This window comes from Gamsiella multidivaricata, assembly GCF_025024155.1.
Source record: "Gamsiella multidivaricata strain RSA 2152 chromosome Unknown BC939scaffold_94, whole genome shotgun sequence".
Classification (NCBI taxonomy): domain Eukaryota; kingdom Fungi; phylum Mortierellomycota; class Mortierellomycetes; order Mortierellales; family Mortierellaceae; genus Gamsiella; species Gamsiella multidivaricata.
In genome coordinates, this window is record NW_026251802.1 from 108,902 (window position 1) to 127,877 (window position 18,976).

The 18,976-nt window shown below is 48.8% G+C and overlaps 8 protein-coding genes across 8 annotated transcripts; 3 read left to right on the forward strand and 5 right to left on the reverse strand.

The window, feature by feature from the left end:
• Positions 1 to 487: 487 nt before the first annotated feature.
• Positions 488 to 2,607, reverse strand: BC939DRAFT_466076 (uncharacterized protein). Its single transcript, XM_051557601.1, has 5 exons — positions 2,390 to 2,607; positions 2,134 to 2,293; positions 1,667 to 2,054; positions 1,057 to 1,560; positions 488 to 829 (listed from the first exon to the last, which is right to left on the reverse strand). The coding sequence occupies exons 1-5, from the start codon at positions 2,520 to 2,522 to the stop codon at positions 620 to 622; spliced, it is 1,395 nt and encodes a 464-aa protein (XP_051407485.1). The 5' UTR covers positions 2,523 to 2,607; the 3' UTR covers positions 488 to 619.
• Positions 2,608 to 3,057: 450 nt separating this feature from the next.
• BC939DRAFT_466077 (PI31 proteasome regulator N-terminal-domain-containing protein) lies at positions 3,058 to 4,991 on the reverse strand. The gene is made up of 4 exons (XM_051557602.1): positions 4,616 to 4,991; positions 4,372 to 4,523; positions 3,448 to 4,271; positions 3,058 to 3,354 (listed from the first exon to the last, which is right to left on the reverse strand). The coding sequence occupies exons 1-4, from the start codon at positions 4,944 to 4,946 to the stop codon at positions 3,291 to 3,293; spliced, it is 1,371 nt and encodes a 456-aa protein (XP_051407486.1). The 5' UTR covers positions 4,947 to 4,991; the 3' UTR covers positions 3,058 to 3,290.
• A 95-nt stretch (positions 4,992 to 5,086) lies between these two features.
• On the forward strand, positions 5,087 to 6,609 carry BC939DRAFT_331229 (uncharacterized protein). The gene is made up of 7 exons (XM_051551597.1): positions 5,087 to 5,250; positions 5,360 to 5,503; positions 5,644 to 5,761; positions 5,861 to 5,906; positions 6,004 to 6,137; positions 6,318 to 6,397; positions 6,495 to 6,609. Exons 1-6 carry the CDS (start codon positions 5,192 to 5,194, stop codon positions 6,330 to 6,332), a joined length of 516 nt encoding a protein of 171 aa, XP_051407487.1. The 5' UTR covers positions 5,087 to 5,191; the 3' UTR covers positions 6,333 to 6,397; positions 6,495 to 6,609.
• BC939DRAFT_331193 (WD40-repeat-containing domain protein) lies at positions 6,488 to 8,980 on the forward strand. Its single transcript, XM_051551596.1, has 10 exons — positions 6,488 to 6,876; positions 7,002 to 7,147; positions 7,251 to 7,303; positions 7,385 to 7,498; positions 7,598 to 7,662; positions 7,752 to 7,820; positions 7,910 to 8,229; positions 8,322 to 8,518; positions 8,619 to 8,713; positions 8,805 to 8,980. The coding sequence occupies exons 1-10, from the start codon at positions 6,702 to 6,704 to the stop codon at positions 8,852 to 8,854; spliced, it is 1,284 nt and encodes a 427-aa protein (XP_051407488.1). The 5' UTR covers positions 6,488 to 6,701; the 3' UTR covers positions 8,855 to 8,980.
• Positions 8,981 to 8,994: 14 nt separating this feature from the next.
• Positions 8,995 to 10,455, reverse strand: BC939DRAFT_466082 (DnaJ domain-containing protein). Its single transcript, XM_051557603.1, has one exon. It carries the CDS (start codon positions 10,341 to 10,343, stop codon positions 9,042 to 9,044), a length of 1,302 nt encoding a protein of 433 aa, XP_051407489.1. The 5' UTR covers positions 10,344 to 10,455; the 3' UTR covers positions 8,995 to 9,041.
• A 10-nt stretch (positions 10,456 to 10,465) lies between these two features.
• Positions 10,466 to 11,787, reverse strand: BC939DRAFT_481210 (ribosomal protein S5 domain 2-type protein; the record flags this gene model as incomplete). The annotated part of the gene is made up of 3 exons (XM_051559005.1): positions 10,466 to 10,702; positions 10,844 to 10,963; positions 11,101 to 11,787. 3 exons carry the CDS (start codon positions 11,785 to 11,787, stop codon positions 10,466 to 10,468), a joined length of 1,044 nt encoding a protein of 347 aa, XP_051407490.1.
• Positions 11,788 to 13,813: 2,026 nt separating this feature from the next.
• On the reverse strand, positions 13,814 to 16,422 carry BC939DRAFT_331102 (uncharacterized protein). Its single transcript, XM_051551594.1, has 4 exons — positions 15,997 to 16,422; positions 15,383 to 15,889; positions 15,138 to 15,299; positions 13,814 to 15,048 (listed from the first exon to the last, which is right to left on the reverse strand). The coding sequence occupies exons 1-4, from the start codon at positions 16,126 to 16,128 to the stop codon at positions 14,302 to 14,304; spliced, it is 1,548 nt and encodes a 515-aa protein (XP_051407491.1). The 5' UTR covers positions 16,129 to 16,422; the 3' UTR covers positions 13,814 to 14,301.
• A 106-nt stretch (positions 16,423 to 16,528) lies between these two features.
• BC939DRAFT_532817 (mitochondrial carrier domain-containing protein) lies at positions 16,529 to 18,666 on the forward strand. The gene is made up of 4 exons (XM_051561676.1): positions 16,529 to 17,119; positions 17,223 to 17,378; positions 17,503 to 17,832; positions 17,924 to 18,666. Exons 1-4 carry the CDS (start codon positions 16,856 to 16,858, stop codon positions 18,629 to 18,631), a joined length of 1,458 nt encoding a protein of 485 aa, XP_051407492.1. The 5' UTR covers positions 16,529 to 16,855; the 3' UTR covers positions 18,632 to 18,666.
• Positions 18,667 to 18,976: the final 310 nt, after the last annotated feature.

The following is an 18,976-nucleotide window of genomic DNA, read 5'->3' on the forward strand; positions in this document are numbered from 1 at the left end:
TCTTGATTGGCGGCGCGTGCCACAGGATGCTGACCAAGGCTTAGTCAATGCTATGGAGGATCCAGTGATCCTGGCGACCTGCTTGTATGATATCGCGAACGACAAGGAGGCGCTGACGACCTATAGGATCACGTAGGCTTTCAGAAATTAAAGCGGACAGCGATATGAGCACGTAGTTTCAGGCGAGAACAGTGAAACTTTTGAATGAACAGGAGAGAATAAGATGTTCGTATTATTTTTCGATATACAGATTTTACCAACAGTTTTGCCACATCTCTTTGTTCGTACCGTTCAATAGACGGGGCAGAGAAACTCGTCCGCGCCTTTTTTTAATACAACACTCCAACATAGCTTGTGAGCCAAAAGTATAGCAGTCATGTCAGACACATACCACATATCGTGTCTTTAGCTTCGAATCCCAGTCCACGCAATTTGCATGTCGATCAAGCACGCAAAGATGCCAAATAAGCCGATGTTGCTGTCATATGGAGTCACTTTTTATTGAAATCATTACCCCTGCGAATTTTAAGGTGCAAGATACACGCAAAGTTTGACGCGTCAATTAGGTAAGCATATTTCGAAATTCTGCAATACATGTAAGGTATATAGGAGCCCCTCTCTAGACAGCGACCGCTTGCTTCTCTGCTTCTTGCTCCGCCAGGTATCGCTTGGAAGGCTTCTGTGGAACGACGGATAAGCCCTTGGGCGGAACAATCATTGGCAAGAACGTGATCTGCGGTCTATAGCCCGCCTGCTTCATGATACTCTTGGCCATGATCCACTTAGGAAGATTGTAAATGATGGCCCGCAGCATCCGCTCACTCAGTTTCTACGCAGTCGAAAGGGAACATCATCAGTGCAATTGCTACAAACGTTGTCGTTGACACTGACATTTGCGTCGCTGTTGTTGTTGTTGTTGTTGCTCTTATATCCTTTTTTTCTTTTCACTTTCACTTTTCCTTTTCCTTTTCTTTTTTCTTTTTCTTTTCCTTTTCCTTTTCCTTTTTCCGATCAATAACCTAACATCACAGCACGGCGTTTGGCAGCTATCTTTACCTGTCCTGCCAGGATCTTTGATAGATTCGAGCTGTACTCGACATGATACTTTGCGTAGGGAAATCTCTGGCTGTAGTACTCCTCGAATACTCCAGTGATCATCTCTGCCGTCACCTCTTGTTTTCCGCCCGAGATGTCATACAAGCAGTTGGCCAAGACGACAGCATCCTCCATAGCGTTCACAGCGCCTTGACCAGCGCTCGGCTGCATCTTGTGGCAGGCATCGCCAATCAAGACAGTGCGACCATGGTACCAGGTCTCGAAGATCTTTTCCTCGAGGAAGACTTTGGAAATGAGCTCTGGAGGCGTAGCATCGATGAGGTTGCCAAGAACCTTTCCCTTGCCATGCTTGATTGGAAAGTCATAAATTTTCTTCACCATCTTCTCGTTTGCCTCAGGTCCCCACTCTGAGTTCCTAAAGGCGGCATCTTTGGCAGCCTTTTCGTCCAGTTGCTCGACAGCAAAAAAGGAGATACGGTTGTTCGGGAGGGTAGTAGTCGTCCACTGTGCGATCAAGGAATATAGGGCACCACGAGAGTTAGAGACGCGTGGACTCAACATAAATGTACGGTCAATAAAAAGAAAACGGATAAAGGCCTTTCAAACTTACAGTGTGGGCTGTGCCTTGTCCAATGATGGTTGAGAAATGACATTTTTCATCTGCCAGCCCTGAGAACTCCGCCGGGTCTAAGGGGTTGGTCGTGCCGACCATGCAGATGTGGCCCATCTTGAGACCTTCCGCATCTGATTGCGGAAGCAGGTTTTTACTGATCAAATCCTTGTATAGATTCTGACGGACGCCTGAATACGCGCCGTCGGCACCAACCAAGATGTCGCCATGGTATGTTTCATTGTCGCTGGTGCGGATCATGACACCTTCATTGTTCTGCAGCACCCAGACGACCTTTTTGTTCAACGATATTTTTTCCTCTGGGATCCTCGACAGCAGAAGGGCATAGAGCTCAGCACGATGGAAGATATAAGTGTCATAGCCGGTCCTAGTTTTCTCAATACCATCATAAGTATGCTGTACATATCTCAAGTGCAAGGGTCCACCAAATACGTCCTTGCTCTTACTTCTCTGCATAGTCCGAGATATCGATAGCTCCAATGGGCTTGAGGCTTTCCTTGTATACATCCAAGCTTGAGCATTTGTACGAGAACTTCGCAATGTCCTCCAAGAGTCCCAGCTGTTCAAATACCGGAAGAATGTTTGCATTCAGGGCCAGGGCCGCGCCTGTTTTGTATGCAATTGTATCAGTCGTATGTTCAGTACAGCCGTAATAGACAATGCATGAAGGCAAAGCGTTTTTTACAATCTTTCATACAGTACCTAGGGGCTTTATTGCAGCTGCTCTTTCATAAATATGATATGGGATCCCCGCCTTTTCGAGCAGGATGGCCAAGAAAAGGCCTCCGAGACCAGCTCCTGAAATAAGAACTTTTGGGGGCTCGTACGCGGCCATGATAACGAATCAGAATGAAAGAGGATGAAGAGTGGAATGAGGAAGAGATGATGAGGAGTCATCTGTAGCACAACATAAAAGAACACCCCATCGAAGCAACTGGCAGAGCAATGCATTTTCGAACAAACTTGTCTCGAACACAAAGTGAGCATCCAGCATCGTTGTGCGACCTGACGAATGTCAACTTGCAGGTAGGGGTGAATTATTACAGTGCATTTTTTATTATTTTTTCGCGTGCTTCTGGATCGGAGCTTAGCTCTGCGATGGTGCGGTGGTAGATGTGGTATTGAAGCAGTTGTAGAAGTTTGCCTCAATAACCCGGTAAATACCAATATTCGAACAATCAAGCTGTTGTCGATATCCGAACCAAGAAAAGAGACCTGTATGACGAAAAGAGAATTCTACCATCAACCATGCTCCGTTAAGGGTCCCCTGCGCACAATACCACCAATCAGCATGGAAGATCAGCAGGATCGGGTTATCCGGATAGCCACCCTAAATCTGACCGATGAAACCTAAAACTCCTATAGAAGAGATCTGCACACGTGCTGCCGGTCCTTGGACTTGCATGGTCCAACCCCATTGCCGAGTTTTCTTACATCATTCCAGGGCAACCCCCTTCATTTTTATGATGATACCGTCTCTCAAAGCCATGAAAAGGGCCGCTAAGGAAGTAGGACAACAACAGAGAAGGGCCGATTGCAGTGCATGTACAGTTTTATTACCGGTATTGCTAGTGCCATTTCCGTAATAAAAGATCACGGCATTCTACATATACATGTCCATGTATCCTGGCGGGGGTGCCTCATCGTTGTCGGGTTCACCAGAGAATCTATCAAAAAAAATAATCATAGTGGCTTTAGTCATTCGTTCGTTACGCGCTCTGGCGGTCGAACATGCAAAAGAGGCTGGTTAAAGCACTTACGGAACGCCGCGTCCTGCACCACGACCCTGACCTGGAGTGGGTCCCTGATGTGGATTTGAGTGAGCGGTGCCTGCGCCCGGCGAGCTACCGCCTACTGGGCCGAATGGCCCGATTGGATCAAACCTTGCTCCTGGAGGAACAGATCCCCGAGGCAGCGGCTGTGGACCACCGTAGATACCACCTCCACCTCCCACACCACCAGTACCCGGAGGAGGTCTTCTGAACATTGGATGGTTGGGTCCCACAACCATGCCGCCGCCTGTGCTCCCTCCAATTCCACCTCCAATCCCGCCCCCAATTCCGCCTCCAAGTCGACCGCCAAAAGGATCCAGATCACTATGTCCGATATCAAATGGACTGCGTCCACCCATGCCTCCAATTCCCATATAGCCCGGGTCTTCAGCTGAAAATGGGTCTCCAAAAATAGGAGGGCGTGGCACAAATCCCGGTCGACCAGGTCGAGGGATGCCTCCAATACCTGGGAATGTAGAGGGATCATCTGGGTAGTATCCAGGCTCATGCCCGCCATCACCTCTTCCAATATCAGTTCTGGCTCGCTCTCCGGATCTCGATTCAGTTCCTGAGGCTATACTTGTGCTGCTGGCAGGAGTTCTCTCTTCCCGATAACCTGGCTTTGACAAACCTGGGATGAGCTGTTGCACAACCTTGACCTTGAACTGTCCAATTAGGTCGTTGATCCTTGACCGTGAGATGAAGCCGTTCCAGAGAGGATCTCTGTCCACGTTTGTCGCACTTGTGAATGGGAAGTATGAGGGCGAGGTAAAATCCTTGACCTCGAGTTCCAACGAGCATATTTTGCTGGTCTAATTGAGAGAAATAGGTGAAATGGCCATAGTCAATCCGCCTTGCTGCTATTCGTTACTTGGCAGTGAAAGTTAAAAGTTACAAGGCTGTGTCGCTCACCTCGATAGTAGTGCCATGGATTACAAATTTGCCAGCCATACGCATGCACTTGATCAAATACGTGAGTTGAGAGTGCGAATGTGTGTATCTGAAAGAGTAACTTTCCTTCGACGCGTTCCATCGCTCAGGCAAAACGTTGGCCGTGGTGAGGTCTATCCAAAGCAGGATACCCCAGTGCATACAGTTAGTCAGAGTCCCCGACGGACGTGTTAATACAGTTCGAATGCATATTGTCCGCGTTTACCTTCATTGCTCAGGCGATCTCCTTCAAGAGAGTCCTCCTCGCTCAGCCCGACCAGCCTAAACCCGACAGCAGTCATCATAGCGTGGGATATACTTGCAAGGGCTTCATACGCGCTATTGAGGATAGTTACTGTGGATCCAGCTGCTGGCGCAGCCGCCTCAGCACTTGATACAGATACTGCATCTGCCTCCGTTTCGGTCCTAGCTGTGCTGGCGGGAGTGCTTTTGGTTGGAAGGAGGCGCTGGAGAAGCTCGAGGACGCTGTCGCAGTCGAGAACGTTGGTGATTGTAGTGTTGCTTGCGTTTGTAGGAGAATGTTGCGCGTTCGACATAGTAATGAGTTATGAATGGGGCGAAGGGGTGTGAGCAGACCCATTTTATGGTTTTCAGCTCGCGTTGGCCACAGCCCAAAAGTGATGGAACGCGTAAGTCCTGTATGAGTAACGTAACGACCAGCAGTCCGTTTCAGCTCTCAATGTGACTCGAGTGTGAGCAGACAACGGTTACCTAGGCGATCAAGAGGTGATTGTGCCCTTGACTTGATCCGGCGCATGGCAACCCAGAAGTGACGCAGAGCATGAGCAGCCGGAACCAGGACTTCAGGACAACATTTGTTGTCCGGAACGTAGCCAGGAGGTAATATTTCTCTCTCTGCGCTGGAAACACCCCCCACCTTCATCAGATTCTTGAAGAGGATGACCGCTACTAATTCTGATATTATTTGCTGGGATATCACGTTCGGTAGTGTCAGTGCTGAGGAACTTTCTACGTTTTTTGGACTAAGCCCGAATGCTACCGTAGTTGAACAAGGCATCGTGCATTCGGAGCAGGCAACATCCACCTTTCGTGTCAGTGTCAACTCCATGGGCGAGGCTATAGCCCTTTTCAAGTAAGGACTTGACTCTTGAGGTGTCAAGGCTTTGGTAATGGGTCATGATTTGAGTCCATGCCTTGGCGGTTAGCCTACTACCTACTGGACGTTCTTCATAGGCTGTTTCTCACATACTGGCTGTCGCTATATATCATCAGGAAACATAACTTTACGTATTTCAAAGGACAGTGGATCAGCCTTGAGCTCTGGCCATTCAAGATTCACAACCATATCCCGGATGTCGAAATCGAACTTCCTGAAAACACTTCGCTTGCGGTGAGCTTACTTTTTTTTTTTTTTTTTTTCTTTTGAAAAGCTTAATGATGGTATTTAGCAGAGAGCATCTTCAATATTCCTCGGTTTTGTTGTCATTAGAAAATTTACGGTGTCTGCAGAGGAAGCTACGGAAATGTCCTTTCAGGTATGAGTAGGCTGAGGTGTGTCCGAATTCCATATATTCAGGCGCATAGGCCGATAAATTAATAAGGTTTTGTTGTACTCTCATTAATTCTCGTCAGTGATGAAGCGCATTTGCACTGCACCAGGCTACGCTCGTTTTTCAGTCTACTTTCTCAAGAAAGAGAATGCAAGACTTGCAGTCAGCTCCATACAATCTGGTAGAGTCGGTATCGGCCACCAGAAGAAGAAGAAGGTATTAGGCATAACGATCGCGTTAATTCATGAGTCAGAACATAGTATATCATATTGATGCCTATTCTTCCTCCCCAGGGAAAATTGACCATCGATGGACATACTCCAAAGTTTGCCACCACAAACGTTGATTCGCCTTCTGTTCACGATTTGTTCTTTCAAATCAAAACTCCTGAAAAAGCCAAGGGGAACGTGATTGATGTACCTATGAACATCACCGATCCTAAACGGTCTACCACGCAGATCATGCATATTGTACCGGTAGGTCGCTACCTGTCGATGCATCTCAAGCGCGTGTCATCCACTATGAAAGAACGAAAACATGCACGATTGCTAACAACGTTGAGTCGTGTCATAGGGAGGCCAGGGCAGCAATCCCACCACCAGCAATACCATTAACAATAATAACACCAGCAGCTCCAGTAGGGGCAACAATAACAGCAGCAGTAAATTGTCAAAGACTGGCAGGCGTAAACAGGGATCCGCTGAGGATCAGCGCTCAACCAAGTTTTCGAAATCGTACGTCATTCCAGAGCTCCTTCTTCGCCCAGGAGAGATCAACAATATGCATTCTAGATCACGAACTTCAAGGAACACACTTTCGGATTGGTATGATATCGCATTCATCTGTTACGAGACTCTCTACAATATGTCATCGAAATCCAACCAAGGTCGAGTCTCAGTATCTACGCTGACCTGGGGCTCTCAGTTGGATATATCAACGTTCCGATTGCATTACGGTATGGCATGCCAAATTTCATTCCGTTGAACAGAGGCGTTTATACAGTACGGCCTCGTGAGCGATTGCGCACAAAACTGAATTTCAGAGATTAACTACGAGCACATCTTGGCTTTGAATACACAGGGTCGGTATTTACACCATTTGGTTCCCAGAACCGGCATCCCGTTGCGTCATGTCTGACAGTTGAGATGCGACAATATGGAGACAAAGATTCTGCGGCAGAAGTTTTGGCTATTCGCAACAATGGCCATTTGTACGATTCATGCGAAGTAAGACGTCACCTACACCCAAGCATGCGGACAAAATTAGGGAACGTTATTTTTGAGGACCAAACATAACAGCTTGCTAATCTTGGAATTTCCGAACTTTTAGGCAATGTTGGAGGGTATAAACGTCGCTGGCCGAGGTCCCGTCATGGATATGAAGTAAGCGTACTTTGGTTTTGAGTACCCTAATTGTGTAGGAGTATAGCGAAGGCATTAGCTGATCAGTTGCATTCCTATTAGATGTTTAGAGTCAGGTCACCTTGTAACATCTTCCATGTCGACAAATCAGACGAACAATCTCTACGTCTGGGATATGAGAGACGATGCAGAGCAGGCTAAGGTCCCGGTTGTCGCGTAAGCATTTATGGAAGGTCCTGACGAAGTACATGAGCCTAGCCTCAATTTTTGTTTGCAGACTATATTGATGCGATCAACTGTTTTCTGCTCGCTTAGATTGAAATCGCAACTGCGGGGCAAGATCTACTTTGATGCCTGCAATGGCGATGTGTGCAGCGTTGGTATGTTTGGTTCGCATGGCTGATTACAATATCAACTGCGTCCATTGAATGAATCTCACCTCTTCTTTAAAATAATGTCAATCATCTAGATGACAACGGCACCATCCACAGCTACGATCTATACACGGCTGCGTTATCCAACAAGCATACTGACACTCGTACGTGCTCCCGCAAAAGAGATCAACTAGTTCTCTATTGCCCTTCCTGTTCTGACTTTTCGCACTTAATTATTGTATTATTCGAACAGGCAACTTAGATTATACGGCAATGACGGATATCGACTTGGAGTACAAATTTTTCTCGTCCTGCATTTCAATCAATGGATTCGATTCGACTGTCCTCGTAGGATCAAGTGAACACGCCCAAATTGCCCGCTGGGACCCACGATCGCCTTCCTCGAATATTTTTACGTCAACGGCATGTCGCAGATGGGGCACGCGGGGTTCCCAGCGCAGGGACTACGATCATATTTACGGCATTGAATGGAGCCCCAGAAATACCAATGAGTTTATGACGGTTCATATGGAGGCCGTCCGTATCTGGGATGCGCGTAAAATGGACCGTGATGTAGGCGCTTGCTATTACGTTTCTTTTTCGTTTTTTAAAATTGTAGTGTAATGTTATTGACTGTGTCGCGTATTCTTTACTCCGCATTCTAGATATTTGCAACAACGCACTGTATGGCCCCAACGGCGCTTCGCAAGGCCCAATGGTCACCACATCGGTCTGACTGTATAGCCGGACTGACCATGGACGGCCAAGTGAAGATTTGGAAGATCAAGAATTTTGATGTCCCTGCGGATATATCAACCCCACAACAGTACCCAGAGGAGCTGTTTGTACACCAGGCACATGAGTAATGTCTTTGTCGTATCGGCCCTCTTGCCGAGGGCGGTTTCTTTTTTTTTTTTTTCTTTTTTCGCACACCTAACATGAGCTTATGCGTTTTTCTTTAGTTTGATGATATCGGATTTTGCCTGGTGCCCGTATGTGGAGGATGTGATTTCAACCGTTTCTCCCGGTACTGTTGGTAGCGCAGGCCATATTCAAGGTACCTCCATCACTCTCTTGTGGTAATCCTGCTCAAAACAGAAACTGAGTGTCCTATTGATATCGATTTGTTCATTGCAATCTCTTTGTAGTCTGGCGTCCAAGAAACCTGCATGAAAGCGACGACAATGGCGAGCCTTAAATGAAACTATATACGGTCAACATAGATATCCTACAGTTTGACGCTTTGACAGGGTCTCGCTGTTTTCGACCTCCAATGCTGAAAGAGTCATCGGTGTATTAAAGGTCTTGACATTCTCAGAGTTTCGATCATAAGGGATAAAAATGGTTAGAGGGGACTTTATTATGTTTGACCTTTAAAAAAAGGCTTAAGCAGTGCGCTTGGCAACCTCTGCTTTGAAGACCTCGGCAATGTTGCCGTTCTTGACACCGTCCTCCAAGGTCTGGCGGACAGCCTCGAGCTGATCTAATCCCTTGGCGCCGTCCAAGAGGGCATCCAGCAGCTCGAGCTGCTTCTCGACCTGGGCGGGTCCGGCGTTCTCGCCAGCGGGCAAGAAATAGTTGTTGTCCTTGATCAAGGCCTTCAAGTTCTTCTTCTCCTTGCGGACTGCACGCTTCAACAGCTCCTTGTTCTTCTTGCCGTCCTCACGAGCAGCCTTCTCAGCCTCCTCGGAGGCAATACGCGCAGCCTCAGCAGCAGCGGCGGTGGCAGCAGCCTCCTCGACCGCACGCTTCTCGGCCTCCTCCTTCTCGCGGCGCTTGGCGTTCCTCTGCTTGTTGGCCTGCTCTTTGAAGATCTTGATACGAGGATCCAGCGACAAGGCCTGGTCGACAATCTCGCGCAGACGGGCGTTGTCCTCCTTCTTCAGCTTGGCACGCTCAGCCTTGTTCTTCTTCTCAAAGTATCGCTTATCATCACGCGAGTCATGGCCCTCACCGTCCTCCTTGTCCATCCACTCGAATGTCCTCCACGAATCGAACTTGTACCAGAAGTCATAGAATCCCTGTACATCCTCCTGTGACGACTCAGCGTTACCCAGCTGAGGGACAGGCTGAACATTCGAGAAGCGCGACTCGCGCTCAAAGACAGGTCCGTACTGCTTGTAAAAATCCTGCTTGCTCTTGGGGTTGGGGATCTGATCCGAGACGTTGGGGTCGACGGAATCCCACTGGCGACGCTTGACGGGGTCCATGAGGGTCTCGAAGGCCTTTTGGATGCACTTGAAGAATCCGTCGTCATGGAGACCACCGTGAGCAGCCTTCTTGTCGGGATGGTGCTTCAGGACCTTCCTGCGGTGTGCACGACGGATCTGGTCCTCGGTGGCCTTATAACGGAGGGCCGAGAGTCCCAAGACAGCATACTGGTCCTGATCCTTCCAATCCTTGGGGTCGCGGCGGAGCATGGCGGGGTCCTCGGGCTCGTCACCGAGATCAGAGTTGTCCTGCTCGCCATCGCCAGCGCTCTTGGCGGCAGCTTCGGCTTCAGAGATCACCTTCTCGTCCTCAGAGAAGGTGCGCGAGTGGATGTGACGGCGTGCATGGGCGAGGAAATGGCGACCAACGGGCTGGATCGACGCCTTGGTGGGGGTCGCGATCTTGGCGTGGAAGGCCGACGTCTTGTCGGCAGACCAGGACTTTGGTGGCGAAGGGAGGAGGAAATCCAGGACCATCTTGATGAATGTGAGTGAATGTGTCGTTGAGAAGAGAGAGTAGTGAGATCGAGGCAACTGCAGCAGGAGTTTTTTTTTTTTTTGTTTGGTCAGAAAAGGTCTCACGTGTTTTATTCTAAGTTCTAATCGAAGTATTCCGTCTGGGCACCGCCGTCAACGACGTCCAGAACCTTGTACATGCTCTCGATGCCGCCATTGGGTTGACGCTTAAAAATTTCCTGCACTGCCGCCGCAATCTCGCCAAAGTTCTCGGTCGCTAATACCAGGATGGTGGGTCCAGCACCGCTCAGACAAATGCCCACGACACCGGGATAGGTCTTCGGCGTGATCTGCTCCAGCATCTCTGACATTCCAGGAATCTAATTGCAGAAGCAAGATATACGAAAATACATGGTGAAAATGTTAGTTCTTGCGAAATTGATCGCTTGGTTGACAACGCACGAATTACTTAGCTCTGTTTGAAGTGAGAGAAACGAGGAGAACAAAAATTAGGGCCATACCAAATGCTTCCTGTATGGCTGATGGACTTTATCGCTCATCGCCTTGTGGATCAAATCGGCATCGACAGGTGTACGGGATAACGCTGTAGTCAAGACTGCAATGCGCTGCAGGTTGTAGATCTATCATGGGCGAAGTTGCGAAATAAGGTTGTAGAGGAGACATGGCGTCAGCATGTCGGTTACGCCTTCAAATACCGGATACACAATGCAATGGCACATGTAGTGGAGATCAAACAGCAGCAACAAAAGGTGCTTACAACATCCGCGCGCTCGTACATGTCAGGGAGCACAGCCCTGGCATCCTCGGTGGCGACCTCGAAATCAGGAATGACCGCAATTGCCTTAATTTCCTTGGCCCATCCCAACTGGATATAGTGTCCGATGTCCGTCACTGGCGTTGGTGGTTGAGCCGCTCCATTCCTCGTAGGTTCCGATCGGGGGATACTGGAGGGCTCCAGCTCCTCTGGTTCCAGCTCTCTCAGGAAGCTGGCGACGAATCCACCAAACAGGGCCGGGGCCACATTGTCCGGGTGACGCTCGACCATCAAGCAGTAATCAAGCATGCGATCTTTAGTCATACCCAAGTTTCCTGCAGCATTCGCGAGCACCACGCCGGCAACTACTGCAGAGCCCGATGAACCGAGACCACGGCCTAGGGGAATCGGGTTCGTGACATGAATCTTGAGCGGTGGCAAGGAAGTGATGCCGTAGGTCGAGAGGACGTAGAGGGCAGTTTTTGTGATCAGGTTCTTTTCTGGAACCAGGGGCACATCCTTGGCACCCTCGCCTTCATAGGTCATTTGAAGTCCAGATCCTGCGGGGAGCCTCTCACAGTCGAGGGTGAGGTAGAGCGAGAAGGCCATGCCCAAGACATCGAAGCCTGGGCCAATATTGGCCGACGTCGCTGGGACAGTAACCTTGAACTTGTTGAGGGGGGCTGCCATAGTGTAAGAGGTCGTTAAGGTGGGCGGCGGAATGACGGCAGAATGCGAATGCCTTGAATGGAGCGGGGAGCGGAGAGAGGAATGGAGGAGTAGAGACAAGGGATCAGCGGTGCCTGGAGTGATGGTGGGGAAGTTAAGAGATAAGAAAACAGGGTGTACGAAGGTGCGGGGAAATAAAGATCTTCCCACAACTCCAACATTTGACGGTCCTTTGCGCGCCTGTTGTTTCCTTTCCTCATACCTTCCCTCTGGCGACTGTCACCATGCTCTGTCCTCGGCGTTCCGTGCGAGCGACCATAGGAGTACATTTAGCGAAAGACTCAAGCCGGGATATTTCCAATAAACTCGTCGTCAATGATAGAACCGTCCGAGGCTCATGAGGTTTCCAGAGACCGAGACCAGGAGGACAAAAAAAAGCGAGCCCTGGACGACCATGAAAATTGAGTGAGAAAGCGGAGAGGACTGCTTGCCGAGAAACGTCGTGCAACCCTGACAATGTATGCAGACGAGCGGTTCGAAACGCTTTTCATCGGAAGCGAATTGTCTGGACCGACAGGTCTTCACTCGAAACTGAGGAAAGTTACCTTCACTACTACGTTTAGGATCCAAATTGCCTCAATTTTGCTTTCAAGAGTAGATGGTCCACAGTCATGATTAGGGACGCGTTAGTGGGCTACAAGAAGCCCAGCTTGATCATCATTTCACCAGGAAGGCGCACCACGGTCGGTTTCTTGACGTAGTATATTATGGCAAGTGCCTTGGCTTTCTAGGCATTATTTCTGGTGGCGACCTGATAGAGGATGATGCCTCTATCCACGCTACTTAGGTTTTGGATGTGTGCTGAGAAGGACAACTCATCGGGAGAAGCAAGTGGCCTGCCAATTTATCAGACCTGAACCCTATCGAGTATGTCTAGCGCCTGCTTAAAGACACGATACAGTATCGCTGCTTAAACCCCAAGGTTATCGAATACAAGGGCCAGGAAGGACTCCTTCGAACGCCTTTGCGAGGCTATGGCAAAGAAAATCTAAAAGCGAAGGGTGAACATACGGATCACTAGGCCATCAGCAAGACTCAGCTATCATTTCATCATTGAGCATAGCAACTTCATTTGATTTTTCTACTGCACTTCGAAGAGAGTCATACATTGCTATGCCTATCTGATGGTTAATGGGCATGGTAGGTACATTAAACCTGACAAGAAAGTGAATAGCCCAAGCAAGGTGTGAGAAATTCTTTATTTCCGGACATAATAGTCATATCTTTGAGTCATGCATCGTAAAATACAATTTGTTGCGGCGGTCCAAGAAGAGCAAAGGGATTAGGCCACAGGAGCAACTTCCGCGTCCTCGTCCACTTCCACAAGTATGATCTTGTCCACACCCATGAACAGGGCCTGGAACTGGAGACATCCTGACATCAAAATCTGCTCCTGTGTCTGCTGTAGCTTCTGCAAGTGCAGAGAAGGAAGCGGATTCGACCGGGCCTGACGGAGCTGGAGATATCCTAGCCTTCTTTGATTCTGAATATATTGACATGGAGGCGAGTCTTGGGCCGCTTACAATGAGCTTCCTAGCGATTCAGGTAGCGGTAAAGGCCCCGTTGTAGTTTTCCCAAATGACATGGCGCCTGCCCTTGGAGACGCAGATGGCGTTACACTGAAATACGGCTAATCTCGTTGTAGATATGATACGCCTTCTCGTGCCGAGTTCTCTTCACACTGACACCTTTAATGAGACCTGCATCCGCGCTTCATCCGAGAAGCGCACGTAAGTGCCCCGGAAGTTGGATACCTCTATTATCTTAGCTCTGGCAGCTGTTTGGCTATGAAGCTGCTTGACTATGTCACGACAATGAGCGTATGCAACTTTTTCATGGTAGGATTGGAAAAACAAATCTGGGACTCAATTTGCCCATCTCACGCTTCGTAGCCATTTCGATAAAGAACGATCCTGAGGGCCCCAGTCTCGAGGCTGAGGAAGCGATGGTGTCCTCCGAGATACTTCATAGTAGTGCTTACCGGCAAAGGCTCTAAGGAGCCTGTTGTCTGTAGCTAGGCACCTGGACTATACCTGGTTGAGGGATGCGAATATTCAGTACACTATCTAGCCTGTGGCGTCTCCACGCGTCTCAAGAGCAATGTGTTTTGCTGTGCTTCGCGTTCTGATTATATGTGTTTTCTACTTTTCTATTCCAGTGGCCTACAGCTGACAATGGAAATGAGACTTCAAAGTGGCCGTTTGCAAGAGAACGATTGTATCATAGACTGGTGACTAATACCTAAACACGGATATCCACCATTCAATAGACATATCCGCGATCACGCAAGAGGCGCAATTGCGGAGTAATTGTTGCGTTAGTAATTTTATATGGCGTGCCATCGCGATGGTTTTTTGTTCTTTAGTAGGAGAGAGACTATAGGAAGCACGCGGCCTCCAATTGGCTATGCAATGAACATTAGCGACTAATCATGGATTCTTTGAAGGGAATACTACACGTAAGGCATAGGCCAAACTACTCGCGAGAGTCCATGAAACCGCTCATCTCAATATCTTCCCGGCTCAATGCTCGATTACGATCCTCAGAATCGACCCTAGTCCGAACGCGATTATAGGTTTTTCCCGCACTGCCGTTTGCTGCACCAATCCTTTTCTTGCCCACCTGCGTCAATACGAGCATGTAAGTCACACAGAAGAACGCAAACGCCATGACCCAATTGATGTAGGTACTCGGATCCGAGAGGTAGTACATGACCATGTTCAGCTGCTCCTCGTGCGCAACCTGGAAAAGCAACCCCGCAGAGATCACGCCCAGCGCAGACAAGAAACCAAAGAATGCCGATACGGGTGTCTCTCCATTCGCAAGACCAGGCAAGTTGTCGCTGTGGTCAGGTCCAAGATGACGCGTTCTGGACTTGTCCTGAAGATCATCATCTTCTAACGTAATATCGTCCTCATCGTCAACGCTGTTCCTGATACCAGACGACTCCATAGGTGAGACTGGAGGACGAAGTGCCAGCTGGATCAATCGGCAGACACCGCCCAAAATCAAGCAGTATCCAAAAAAGGTGTGCACCACGGTCGCAAACATGTAGTACTGTGCGTGCTGACCCATACCGTATCCAGTTAAAATGATTAAAAGCGAAGGAATAGGGTTCTTGCGAATAATGAACTGAGCCAAGGGATTGAACTTGGACTCGAGTACCAGAGACAGCATTCCGCCGCCCACCCAGAGCAATCCCATTGATGTGTGTTGCAAATCCTATGAGGAGACAACGCAAAGTTTGACTGTCAGCATCCTGTAGAGAATCCCCCAGCAGAGTAAAGAGCATTATCGAAAAGGGAACTTACAGCATGCGACCAGCGAGTGCCCCATTGATGAAGAATCGAAAAGTTGATAATTCCCCAGACGGTCATGACCACGGACTCGTACCATTCCGGACGAGAGACGCCTGGGAAGGAGCCCACGAGATAGGCAATGTAGATGCCACCGTACCACCAGAACGAGCCACCCTATGATGTAGAATACACAATAATGAGCATTTACCACAGCCCTGGCACCGTGCTGTTGAGAAAAATGTATATGCGGCTCTTACCATGACAATATGTGAAATGCACTGTCCAAAGGCCTGTCCAGGGCAGGCTTCGACGAGGCGAATGAATCCAAGGACTATCTGAATGTATGCCAAGGCCAGGTGGGCTTTACCCAGATACGAGTGGATGTTCTTTGGCAACGAGCCTGACAGCCATGCCAAGCGCAGCCTTGGCCTGGCCTTTGTCAGCTTGCGATAGACACCCATGCCGACCTGGACAAATAGTAAAAGTAACAGCAGGTTGGCCATTGCACCGTGGGCAGAAGTCTTCCAGGCCCATCCATAGTGCTCTGCTGAGGTATCTCCAGCCTGTCGCTTCCGCATGCCAGGCATGCCACCCATGCCTGCACCAGGATCGTGGTGGTCACCGTCCCCGTTATTGTCGCCGTCATCATGATCATGGGCGTCTTCGAATATGTGGTGTCCGTATCCAAAGAAGTAGCCGGCCATGGCTATGAGGAACGTGGCAGTGTTCCAAGGCACATGGTACTTGCTTCTCCGGATACCGAGCTGGTTTGATCAAATCAAAAATAGCACACACGGCGTTAATAACTGGTGGAAACAAAAACAAAAGAAGGGAAAAGGATACACAAGGCAAACAAGCAAAGACAACTTGCCATAATTCCGATGGGCATAAGGATGCCGTAGGCGGTGATCATACAAGTGACATGGATGATGATGAGGGGATTGGAGAGATGTGAAGCAGAGACCGGGTGGGCATTTGGGTTGACATCGTTCATGTGCTCCATCTTTCTTTAAGCTAGGCTTTTTTCCCCTGTCGGGAAAAAGGAAGGATGGACTAAAGGGAGACAGACAGAACAGGAACGAGCCGGTAGTAGTGTATGAAGTGGACAGGTGGACAAGTGGACAAGCGAACAAGGAGGATTAATGCGGAGTGAGCGGAGAGAAGAACAAAGGCAAGTCTAGACAGGTTAAGGAAGAGGATAGAAAGGGAAGGGAGGCAGCAGCAACACCGCAGGTTTTGTAGCCGTCCAAATGCGAACTTCCTCTTTGAGGCACATCGATTAACCGAAGTGTAAAATGCCGAAATGAAAACATACTTTTCTTGTACCTACGCCGCATCGCAGCATGTGCATAGACGGAACCCAACGAGTTGTATTTGGTGCTTGAAGGTCGTTAGTCCCCCACCCCCCCAAAAATAAAATAAACCCCCTCCCCAAAAATGAACACTCAAGCGAGAACGAGCATGTCAAACCATCTCTCCATCTGTAAAATGTCCATGAAATGAGATCGAGAAGCTACACCATTCCATGGAACATCGTCCTACCAATCTTTTCCGCGAAAAGGGTGTTTAGTATGCATTTTCTTGGGCGCCTGTCTCTATGCTGCAACACATAAAATTTGGACTGAGAAGTTGGTAATGGTGATTTTCTACTGTGCGCGTTTTGTTCGTCCACTCCCCCTTCCCCGTTTGCAACTACTCCTCGATCACCTCAGCAGAAGACCAGGCCACCAATGCCTGACCAGCACCTTGTCAGCACCACAGCTACATCCAACCATGACAGAGCCATCACTCACAAGGACACAATGGAATTACATCCACCTAACACTTCCGCCAGTAACAGTGCTAACGGCAACAGTAACGTTACCAAGAGGACAAGCATAGCTGCAGGGACACCGACTCTGTCTAAAACAGAGACCGTTCTCTGTGGTGCCGCTGCTGGTGTAGTCTCGCGCTTCGTTATTGCGCCCCTAGATGTCGTCAAGATCCGTCTGCAGGTATCCTTTTTGTTTATTAACCATCTATCCCAATGGATCCGACTCTTGTTCTATCTGCTACACGCTTCGCACTGTCTCTTATGCTTTATTCTGATTACAATAGATGCAAACACAACGGAAGGAACTATCGACCATCCTCAAAATCAAAGCTGGCGCAACTGGAGATGCTTCAGCAATAGGGAGCATTGCAAAGCAGCAACCAAAATACAGGGGCATGTTTTCTGGGATGGCAACAATTGTTCGTGAAGAAGGCATCCGGGTATGTTTTGTCTCCGTCAGATCAATTCTCCTCTGTTATCGCCTTTTGTTCCATGGGCAACAATGGATCCATCTTGAACTCGACTGATTAGAAGTGCCGCGATTGGGGATTATGTGTCATTTAGGGACTATGGAAGGGCAACATGGCTGCCGAGTATCTTTACTTGACCTATAGCGGAATTCAGTTCCTCGTATACCAGCAATCAAAGGTGCTTCTCAACAGAACAGCAGAGCTCACCGCTCAAAGAGCCTTGACAGTACGTTCAGTTGGAGCAGGGACCACTCCAACGTCGGGATCAGTCCTCGCTGCGCCGCTCAGTGCCATCTCAGTCATGACAAATTCATCCGCTGTTCAATCTTTCATCGCTGGAGCAAATGCAGGCATCGTGGCCACAGCGTGCACCTATCCGTTCGACTTACTCAGGACCCGTTTTGCTGTTCAGCGGGATGTCAAAGTAGGAATATGTTGGGTTAACTAATGAGTGGCTAATTTTCTGGCAGAAAATCCGTACTCAACAATACCCTCTACTTACCACTGCTATATAGGTATATACAGGTATCGTCCAGGCGTGCCGGCACATCTATCGCGCGGATGGTATCCAGGGATTTTACAGAGGCATGTCACCGGCGCTGATACAGGTGATTCCTTACATGGGTATCATGTTTGGAACGTACGATTCTCTGAAGCGCATCGCATCGTGGTTGAAGTACAAGGACAATGTTGAGTCATCGTATTCGAAACGAATAACCACAGTCTCTGCTACGCCTGTATCTACAGAGACCTCGACTACAACGTCAGGATCCGTACAGTTAACGTCACCATCATCCTTGCCACGGGCTGACCAGGAAGTGAAGATGCGTCTTGTCAAAACTGTGGGACAATTTTTGTTGGGGCTCGAAGACCTACTGTGCGGCGCTCTTTCTGGCGTAATCTCCAAGACAGGTGTCTATCCTTTGGACATGGTCAGAAAACGGCTACAGATTCAAGGATCGGAGCAGCAGAAGGTTACCGCAAATGCTTATTCGCCATCAGGTTTATTAGGATCTAAGCCCGCCACCAGACATAAGTTGCCGACAACTGTCTGGAAGTGCATGTTACATATCGCACGGACGGAAGGATACTTGGCATTGTATAAAGGATTACTTCCGGGTTTGGTGAAGGCCGCGCCTGCGAGCGCGGTAACATTTTTGGTGTTCTCTCAAGCTGGCACGTTTGTGGAGAAGTTTCGGGGCCGCACATCCACACCAACGTGAATCGTGCGAATAAAATCAATACTTTTATGAACGCGTCTGATGGACCCTATCAATGAGTTGTTGCGGAAAAGACCAGCCTGGAATGAAGACAACGACGCGTTTTTGGCATATTCTGTCGCGTTCTCACGCGTTCCACGTGCAGCAGCGGTGGAGACAACTCGGTTTTCCTGCACACAACGTGTGCATGAAAAGAAAAACATTGTCCCTTTGGTCACCCGTTGTGGTCACACACCTCTTCATCATTCTTCTTTTTCTTCACAACAGCATCATCCTCACCATACAACACTTCTTCATAATCAGTCTCCCCTTCCCTTGCGGCCACACTTGACTTCATTACCAAACAAC

What these genes read in the sequence shown, in the direction of transcription:
- BC939DRAFT_331102 (XM_051551594.1), bottom strand. Translation starts at nt 16,128, where the DNA reads ATGGAGCACATGAACGATGTCAACCCAAATGCCCACCCGGTCTCTGCT. An exon ending in TTATGCCCATCGGAATTATG is followed by an intron (nt 15,890 to 15,996) that starts GCAAGTTGTCTT and finishes TGATCAAACCAG; the next exon opens with CTCGGTATCCGGAGAAGCAA. An exon ending in GCACTCGCTGGTCGCATGCT is followed by an intron (nt 15,049 to 15,137) that starts GTAAGTTCCCTT and finishes GTCTCCTCATAG; the next exon opens with GATTTGCAACACACATCAAT.
- BC939DRAFT_466082 (XM_051557603.1), bottom strand. Translation starts at nt 10,343, where the DNA reads ATGGTCCTGGATTTCCTCCTCCCTTCGCCACCAAAGTCCTGGTCTGCC.
- BC939DRAFT_532817 (XM_051561676.1), top strand. Translation starts at nt 16,856, where the DNA reads ATGCCTGACCAGCACCTTGTCAGCACCACAGCTACATCCAACCATGAC. An exon ending in TCGTCAAGATCCGTCTGCAG is followed by an intron (nt 17,120 to 17,222) that starts GTATCCTTTTTG and finishes TGATTACAATAG; the next exon opens with ATGCAAACACAACGGAAGGA. An exon ending in CTGTTCAGCGGGATGTCAAA is followed by an intron (nt 17,833 to 17,923) that starts GTAGGAATATGT and finishes ACTGCTATATAG; the next exon opens with GTATATACAGGTATCGTCCA.
- BC939DRAFT_331229 (XM_051551597.1), top strand. Translation starts at nt 5,192, where the DNA reads ATGAGCAGCCGGAACCAGGACTTCAGGACAACATTTGTTGTCCGGAAC. An exon ending in GAGGCTATAGCCCTTTTCAA is followed by an intron (nt 5,504 to 5,643) that starts GTAAGGACTTGA and finishes ATATATCATCAG; the next exon opens with GAAACATAACTTTACGTATT. An exon ending in CTGAAAACACTTCGCTTGCG is followed by an intron (nt 5,762 to 5,860) that starts GTGAGCTTACTT and finishes TGTTGTCATTAG; the next exon opens with AAAATTTACGGTGTCTGCAG.
- BC939DRAFT_331193 (XM_051551596.1), top strand. Translation starts at nt 6,702, where the DNA reads ATGCATTCTAGATCACGAACTTCAAGGAACACACTTTCGGATTGGTAT. An exon ending in GCTAAGGTCCCGGTTGTCGC is followed by an intron (nt 7,499 to 7,597) that starts GTAAGCATTTAT and finishes CTGCTCGCTTAG; the next exon opens with ATTGAAATCGCAACTGCGGG. An exon ending in TAGCGCAGGCCATATTCAAG is followed by an intron (nt 8,714 to 8,804) that starts GTACCTCCATCA and finishes ATCTCTTTGTAG; the next exon opens with TCTGGCGTCCAAGAAACCTG.
- BC939DRAFT_466076 (XM_051557601.1), bottom strand. Translation starts at nt 2,522, where the DNA reads ATGGCCGCGTACGAGCCCCCAAAAGTTCTTATTTCAGGAGCTGGTCTC. An exon ending in AGCTGCAATAAAGCCCCTAG is followed by an intron (nt 2,294 to 2,389) that starts GTACTGTATGAA and finishes CATACAAAACAG; the next exon opens with GCGCGGCCCTGGCCCTGAAT. An exon ending in ATCTCGGACTATGCAGAGAA is followed by an intron (nt 2,055 to 2,133) that starts GTAAGAGCAAGG and finishes TGAGAAAACTAG; the next exon opens with GACCGGCTATGACACTTATA.
- BC939DRAFT_466077 (XM_051557602.1), bottom strand. Translation starts at nt 4,946, where the DNA reads ATGTCGAACGCGCAACATTCTCCTACAAACGCAAGCAACACTACAATC. An exon ending in AGATCGCCTGAGCAATGAAG is followed by an intron (nt 4,524 to 4,615) that starts GTAAACGCGGAC and finishes TGCTTTGGATAG; the next exon opens with ACCTCACCACGGCCAACGTT. An exon ending in GGTGCAGGACGCGGCGTTCC is followed by an intron (nt 3,355 to 3,447) that starts GTAAGTGCTTTA and finishes TTTTTTTGATAG; the next exon opens with ATTCTCTGGTGAACCCGACA.